The sequence below is a fragment of the Pygoscelis adeliae genome, unplaced genomic scaffold (genome assembly GCF_000699105.1).
Source record: "Pygoscelis adeliae isolate BGI_AS28 unplaced genomic scaffold, ASM69910v1 Scaffold84, whole genome shotgun sequence".
NCBI classification, from domain to species: Eukaryota; Metazoa; Chordata; class Aves; order Sphenisciformes; family Spheniscidae; genus Pygoscelis; species Pygoscelis adeliae.
Window position 1 is genome coordinate 4,838,799 of NW_008824754.1, and position 8,073 is coordinate 4,846,871.

The 8,073-nt window shown below is 40.2% G+C and overlaps 1 protein-coding gene across 1 annotated transcript in view; it reads left to right on the forward strand.

The window, feature by feature from the left end:
• ALG8 (ALG8, alpha-1,3-glucosyltransferase) overlaps positions 1–8,073 on the forward strand; it is a 28,768-nt gene that overhangs the window by 16,004 nt on the left and 4,691 nt on the right. Inside the window, exons 4-12 of the mRNA XM_009323485.1 lie at positions 600–678; positions 2,017–2,210; positions 3,555–3,664; positions 4,583–4,650; positions 5,206–5,332; positions 5,939–6,042; positions 6,160–6,280; positions 6,563–6,702; positions 7,537–7,676. Coding sequence (XP_009321760.1) covers positions 600–678; positions 2,017–2,210; positions 3,555–3,664; positions 4,583–4,650; positions 5,206–5,332; positions 5,939–6,042; positions 6,160–6,280; positions 6,563–6,702; positions 7,537–7,676 — 1,083 coding nt within the window. The remainder of the gene's footprint in view (positions 1–599; positions 679–2,016; positions 2,211–3,554; positions 3,665–4,582; positions 4,651–5,205; positions 5,333–5,938; positions 6,043–6,159; positions 6,281–6,562; positions 6,703–7,536; positions 7,677–8,073) is intronic.

Here is an 8,073-nt window from a genome sequence, read left to right on the forward strand (position 1 = left end):
TCCGCCGCCCCTCAGGGCGGCCGGGGATGGGGAGCGGGGCGCGGGCCGGCGTGGTGCTGCGGTTCCTGAGGGGGCCCCGGTTCCTGAGGGGGCCCCGGTGTCCTGAAGGGCCGTATTTCCTTCGGGCGCCTGTGGGGAGCGGGGTGGTGCTGGATGGCGCTGCCTCCTCGTCCTCTCGGCGAGGTGAAACAGCTTTGCTTTTGTGTCCGAAGGCGCTTACAGCCCGTTCCGGCTGGCTGTTCTTCGGGAGGGCCTTTAAATGTGCTGAAACGTTGACGCTTTTTGTCTTTAAAAGATACTGTAGCTTTTTTTCCCCTAAAAAAAAAAAAAATTGGTGTTAAAAAGTCAGTCAGAACCTGGAATTTTGGCATTAATTGTCAGAAAAGGCCGAGCTACAAATAATTCTTGCCCTATAGTCACCTGTATGTCCTTGGCACAAAGTTCATGCAGCATCTTTGTTACTGTTTGAGTTCCTTGATCAAAGTCTCACCCTCGAGTTGATCGATGTGGGCTTCCTTTTTATCTGCCTGTGGTGATGTGCTCTCAAATGTCTCTCCTTTAAGCGCGTATATGTGACTCTTAATACAAACCTTCTGTAGTTATTCCACAGATTTTGAAGTACATAGGAATTGGCTTGCCATCACTCACAACTTACCCCTCTCTCAGTGGTACTATGAAGTAAGTACACGTTTGGGGTTTTTAGCTGTATATAAGTTATAGGTATATTGGGTATGTCAGCCTATGTGAATGCTGGAGGAGAAAGGCTTTTATTTGCAGAAAGTACACCGTGGATACTGTAGCAGTTGTATAGCAGTGGTTCAAAAACATACCAGTCACGATTTGTTGGCCCTGTGTAGCTTTTAGTTAAAAAATGAGAATTGTTTGGGGAAGCTGCTAGTACTTGTGAAGGCGAAATGGAAAAAAGGCAGTTAAGGCACATGGATTATTAGGAAGGCCGTGTAACACAGGAGCTAGTTGCATGGTAGTCTTAAATTGCTGCTCTCTTTGCTCTTGTCATTAATAATACACAGTTTTCACGATAAAGAACAAATCATATAAATGGGTAATAAATTATAAAATCAATCACTGTATTAAAGTTTTGAGCCTCTGCTAGTGCACTACTAGCATGCATCAATTTTAATCTAGATGAATCACCTTCAAGTTGTTGATAGGCTCAGCCTACACAATTGGGTTTTAATATATCTCACAATATCTCCTGGAGTTCTGGGATAAATATCATAGTCTCTAGTACTCTTACAGAGAAGCATCCGGGAACTGTGTATCCAGGAGTAAATGATTTGTGCGGGTCAGAACTTTCTGACAGGCTGATCCAATACTGTAAAACAAATTTCTGCAATGCCAGCGTGATCCCAGTGCCAAAGCATAGGATGCCTTTCAGCAGTGTAACATAAGCATTTGGGAGCACACACACTGACAAACATACCCCATCCCAACCTGCTCTGTTCTTCCTTCCTCCACTCCTAGTTCCACAGCCAGGGAGTAAATCATCGGTCAGGACACAATAACTGTCCTTATGGGAAAAGATCAAATAATACTATTTGATCTCGGTAAGGTCTTATTAGAATTAAGACTTGTTGACTAATGAATAAAAATAATTTTGAGACTGTAACAAGGCTGATGGTGCTGGTGATTCCTTTAATGTAGACAAATGCTCACTGTGAGCTATTTTGCTGAGATTCTTTTAATATTGGCCCTATTACTGTAATTTGATTTATAAAGAACAGGCAACTATATATTGGTTAGGTGCAGATACACAAAATGTTGTTTAATCTTTTCCTACTAATCAAGAGACGTCCCATCCCCTACCGGTACTACAGAAGGACAGCTCAGATCATGTTCAGCACCATACAGCTGGCTACTTTATTGTGAAGTAGTTTGTGTTAGGTAAAGGCTACTGAGATAAAATACATCAACTGATTTGCTGTGATGAACTGTACCTGAAGGACTGTAAACGGCGTGGATTGTATAAACTATTTAATCTCATTTTGTCTTTAGGCAACTTCGGAATGGACCCTGGATTATCCACCATTTTTTGCTTGGTTTGAATATGCACTTTCACATGTTGCCAAGTACTTTGACCCCAAGATGTTGGTTATAGAAAATCTAAATTACACCAGTCGTGCAACCATCTTCTTCCAAAGATTTTCTGTCATCTTTACAGATATCCTTTTCATATATGCAGTTCGTGAGTAAGTCTTAATGTTCTAATTTTAGGGACAGTGGGTAGTCACTAATGTATGGACTTTTTCTACAGTAACAACAAATAAGTATTTGTACAAATGAGCTTGTAAATGCATGGAAATATCAAAGTTGCTTTAACCTATTCAAGGAGAGATTTGGAACACGCTGCTAAGCACAAGATAACTTTTTGTTGTTCTTGGAGATGCTGTTGCTGTACATGCGGTCAGATTTGTACGCATTCAGGCGTTAGCTGCTGTTTCACACATTACAGGTATTTTGTTTCTGTCGCTGGGTTCATTTTGTAGGAGCTGCAGGCCAGCCTGGGTGCAACCAACTGTGTTTTCCTGTTACTTTTCTTATTACTCTCTTCTTCTGGAGTAGAAGCATAAAGGAAACTTGTGACAAAATGCCAGTATAGTCAAATATGAGAAGTCACTCCAGTGTTTTTGGTATTCTTGGTGATAAACTGATTATTCCAAGTCTAATTTAACAATATTAAGATTGTGTGTTTTCAGTGTGCCCTGACTTCGTGAAGAAGCGTTTATCTTGCACCTAAAGAGTAGAGGGCGGGAGATGTTTTGAGAATTATGTTGCCTACTTTAATGATTTAGCTGTAACAGTCTTCCCTCATTTTAGTCTATCTGCTTAAAATCTGGGTAGAAACTTCTCTGTTGCATTGGAGCACAGCCTCAGCTCCTTTATTTGCTTTCTTTATTTGAAATGGGCTAGTTTTGCATGACTTTTTTGCTTTTATTGTTTTGACTCAAAGATGCATGAATGAGCTGGCTTTCTTAAAATGGCTCTACTAATAGTATTTCAACACAAGTCATCCACAACTTTTTAATCTGATCTAACCTTACCTTCAAAAATAATATGCACCGTATGGCTTCACACTGAGAAGTAATAAGATGTTTTTAACTGACAGAAATAGCTCATAATATTGGGGGCGAGCCAGGAGGAGGTTAATGTCCAACTGAGGACCTTAAATACAACTTGGTACGTTGTCTCCAGATGTAACAATACGTTGTTCCTTCATGAGAAGCTGACAGCAAACAGGTTATGACAACTATACAGTTATTATTGAACGTGAGACTTGAACCTGAGACTAGTTACTTAACATAAGCTTTAGCACGCGAAGCATCCTACAGCTATTGAAATTTAAAATCCTTTCTTTCCTCAACTTTATTCATGACACTGTCCTCTCTTGATGAATTCAGCAAGAATTTTATCATTGCCTTCCATCCTAATAAAATACTTTTCTTCAGGTTAAGTCCACTTCTTGACTCTTAAAAACAGCGGCATTTTTGTTGGCTGTTTCAATCAAGACTTCTGTTTCTTCTGCTCTTGTTCAGGTGCTGCAGATGTGTAAATGGGAAACGAGCTGCAAAGGATATCCTGGAAAAACCAACATTTATTCTTGCTGTTCTGCTCTTGTGGAATTTTGGGTTGTTAATTGTGGATCGTATCCTTTCAAACCTTTGCAGGTTTTTTTAATCTGTTAGTGTGTGGTACAAACCCATGAATATTATTATTACTATCGCAGCAAGTAACACTACTGTTTGTTTCTGGGATTAGTTGAATAACTTCATGTCTTCATTAGAATTATTATTTGGTAAAATGGAAACTGTTCAGTTTTTGGTCTGATTTGCCGGAACTGCGGGAGGATCAGTCTGGCAGCAGCGTGCCTGTTCCTGCTGGCTGTTCCTCCGCCGCCTGCCTACAGAAGTATTAGCAGAGACCCTTTTTCTTCCTGGGTGTGGTTCTAGGTTTGTCCCCTGGCAAGGAAAATCTCTACAACTGCTTTATGTTCAGGCTGTATTCCACTAGTTAATGTTACGTTAGCAAGTTTTTTTAAAGAGGATATAAAAACACCTCTGGAAAGTCCAATTACTGTGAGTCAGTCTTGATATAATGTGCACTGATCTAGCTGAGGGGGAAAACAACAGTAATTCTTTCATAGGAAGGACTAGTTTTGTCTGTCCCAGTCCTTGTTTAAGTTGCCTGCTTACAGGTGGCAGGTGGTCAGTGAGGGCTGCTGTCTCCATCCATTAACCAATGTGAGGCAGAAACTAATATTCAAAAAGTGGAGAATTAACCTTTTATTTGTTTTGGTTTATATTGTGAGTTGCGTGATACATACATGGTCAGATTGTTATGCTTTGTTTTATCAAGATCATGTACTAGTATTAGCAGATCACGTGTCTGTGCTTACGGGTGTGGCTAAGGAATGACTTTGTGTCTGTGTGGAGTGAATTTAAGGTTGCTTTCTTGATTGAAGTTCCATTTTAATTTGAATTTATTGTTTATATGTTTGAGTCTCCCCAGAAAACCGATAGTAGCAAAGAAAGCTTACTCTGTTATTTTCTTGACTCCAATTCAGATATTCATTTTCAGTACAATGGCTTTCTCTTTGGGCTGATGCTGCTTTCTGTTGCCCGACTATGTCAGGTAAACTTGAGTGGCTCTCTCCTGTTGTCCCCGTGTGTATTTTTAGGTGCATTAATTACCTTCAATATGAGCAGCCCCATGATGTGAGTGAGAGTGGCTGGAAGTCGAGGTGTACTAAGCTGGATGTCTTAATTATTTGTTGAGTTTGGGGGGGGAAGAAGAGTACTGGAGACTCACCATAACTGCTTGCAGATGCTGCAGCATTGCAGTTTCCTGTGAGAAAGCTAAATTCTGTGTTATACCTGAGCAACGTGGCATGGTTTCCTGCCATCTTCTCTTCTTCCAAGTCACCAATCCTTAGAAAACATACTTCTGAAGCTGCGGGGAGGTGAGGCCTATCCCAGTTTTCCAAGTATCGTGTGACAATATAGTTTCCTCCTCCATACCGGTTGTGCATAACACCACTGAGTTTGTAATCTGAAGTAAATACTCGTTTGTTCTTGTGCCTATGATAAATATCCTGTCACCTTAGGAGTACAACAGAGGACCATTAAAAGTTAGTACAAAGGGAGAACAAGTAGAAAAAGCTTGGGTTTTGTTTTGTTTTTCCTTCAGAAAAGGTACTTGGAGGGTGCTCTTCTTTTTGCTGTTCTTCTGCATTTCAAACACATCTACATGTATGTGGCCCCAGCGTATGGCATTTATTTGCTGCGATCCTATTGTTTTACTGCAAATAATGCAGGTAAGATGGGTTTTTCCTCACTCGCTTTTGGGGGATTGTGTTAATTAGTGGGGCCTGGGGAAGGCTCAAGATGTGCAGATACCATCAGAACGAAATGGCTGTGGGTCAAATGAAAATTCTGCTTGGGTAGCAGAGTTGGTAAGATCTTTAAAGATCTTTTGAAATTTATTTTCTTCTGTAAAATTCATGTTTCTAGGGAGTTTTTTATTAAGAAAAACCAACATGAACAAACTGCAGGTGGCAGTTTGAAGCCATAAGAATTATTCTGGATATGAAACGATTAGATAGCATCAGAAGCTATTTCAAAGTCCTTCTTTGAGTTTCTCTCCACTTCTTAGCACTGAAATGTGTCTGATACTCCTCACGTGAGCAGAGAAGGTACTTCTCTTGAAAGAGAAAATACCAGAAGGTTGTATAATGCAGGAGCTGCGATGTGGAAAAAGGAAATGCAAACTAACTGTTGAAGGAAGCAACTGAATGTCTTGGCATAAAAGGCTATGTGCTTCTTTTAGATAGGTGCTAGCAATTCGCTGTTGGTGTGGAATGCTTTGTCTCCCTCTCCACTTGCCACAGGAACTGTTTTCATAATCTGTTTGCTTCTTGCAGATGGATCCCTGAAGTGGAGAAGTTTCAGCTTTCTTCATGTAACTCTTCTGGGATTGATTGTCTGTCTTGTTTCTGCTCTTTCATTGGGTCCCTTCATAGTGTTGGTAATAACCTGTTTTTCACCTGTTATTCCCCTGAGCTGTTAGAAAATTGTGTTATAAAAATAGAAACCATGTCTCATCTAAAGAGACCATTTCTTTCTTGTTTTTTCTTTTCTGTAGGGCCAGCTGCCTCAAGTCATTTCACGGCTTTTCCCTTTCAAGCGAGGCCTCTGCCATGCTTATTGGGCCCCTAACTTCTGGGCTTTGTACAATGCCATGGATAAAGCGCTAACGATTTTTGGTACAGTATGCAAATCTTGCTATTTGGTGCCTATTTGCAGATAGAGCTCTGGATTTTAGTCCCCCATTTGAAATGCAGGTAGTAAATTACATTTTCAGATTGCCTTAACTCATCTGATTGTCTGCATAATCCAGTGCATGATACCTTTCCAGTGGTAGGTCAGAAATCAATCTTCCCCTCTATCTTTTAAAAAACAAAAAGCTTGGCCATGTACCTAGTTCAGCTACTTCATTTTCTTCATGAACATTTATCAGTTTATGCTTTTTTATGTTTTGGTTTTAGGTTTAAAGTGTAACTTTCTCGATCCCACAAAAATTCCTAAAGCCTCAATGACAGGAGGGCTGGTTCAAGAATTTCAGCATACTGTCCTCCCTTCTGTGACTCCACTGGCAACATTAATCTGTACTTTCATATCTATATTGGTAAGAATAAATAATATTTTTGGAAACTTGATGTGTTTCGTCCCCCGTAGATTTTATTTGATTAGCGTGCACTTCACATGAATTTTAATTCCAGGGCAACAAATAAGTTTTCTTTAAAAACAAAAATAATAAAAACAATTATTAGGATGAATGTGGAATTAGTATTGTGTATCAAGAAAGAGATTCCTTTCTTCAAGTATGGCTAAAATTATGGCCTATGTCAGCTCTAGAACAGTTAAGAGATTAAAAGCAATCTTGGATCAAAACCACTCTGCATGCTGAGCTAGTAGTAACCTTTTGTGATAAAAGGTAATTGAAATAAGGTGTGAGTAGCGATACGGATGGAACTGCTTGGGCAGCTTACGGTGTTCCTAACAGCATGAGCTACAGGTAAACGTAGTGTTCTTCAAGTGACAAGCAAAGAATTGAAGGTTCAATAAGTAACTACCTGGATACAATCTTTTTCACTCTAATGAGCAACTAGTCTTTAAGTGGAAATCTGTGTTTCAACACCTTTATGTAGTAACCTTGATAAAATGAGTTGAGTGGCATGGATTCAGGGGCAGTTCTTGCAACACAAGTTACAGGGAGTTGGCTGTAGTCTTTCAGTCTACTTTTTCCCTCCTATTATACTGATGAAGTCCTTAAGGCTCTGCTCATACATCCAGATAGATACAGTTCCTCCAGTGCTATGTAATGCTTGTGCCACACAAGCACAGCCTGGGTGCGGTGGTGTTTATTAACGTTGAAAAAAAAAAATCTCATTGGACAATGGCTTGTGTTCAGGATTGCCAGACTTTTCACTGAAGTCCTGTTTTTGCCTGTTGTTTCTAGCCCTCTGTTTTCTGTCTTTGGTTTAAACCTCAAGGGCCCAGAGGCTTTCTTCAGTGCCTTGTTCTTTGTGCGTTGAGTTCCTTCATGTTTGGCTGGCACGTGCATGAAAAAGCAATACTCCTTGCTATTCTGCCTTTAAGGTAAGCGAATGTCACACGTGGTAGTTGGCCAAACTGAATCTGCAGCCACTCGTTGAGGATCCCTCAATGAGGATCACTTCGTTTTCCGTGTATTTCAGAAAATGAACATGTTCATAGAGTGCCTTAAGCTGTAAAGTTTTAGTGCGCTTTAATTTCAGCACAAATTAATTTCAGGCACGATAAAATGTGGCAGCCTTAGCAATAGAAACGTGCTGATGCTAGTATAGCATATGTAGGAAACTGGTGTGGTGTTAAACAAACAAACATATCTTTTATGACATAGTAACACTGGCTTATACTTTACAACAGTTTGCGTTGATGGAAGCTTTAAGTAGAGCTTTATTGGGAGTCGCCGATTCCCGTATTGGCTCTGTGGGGCACAGCAAAGCTTTGTGCT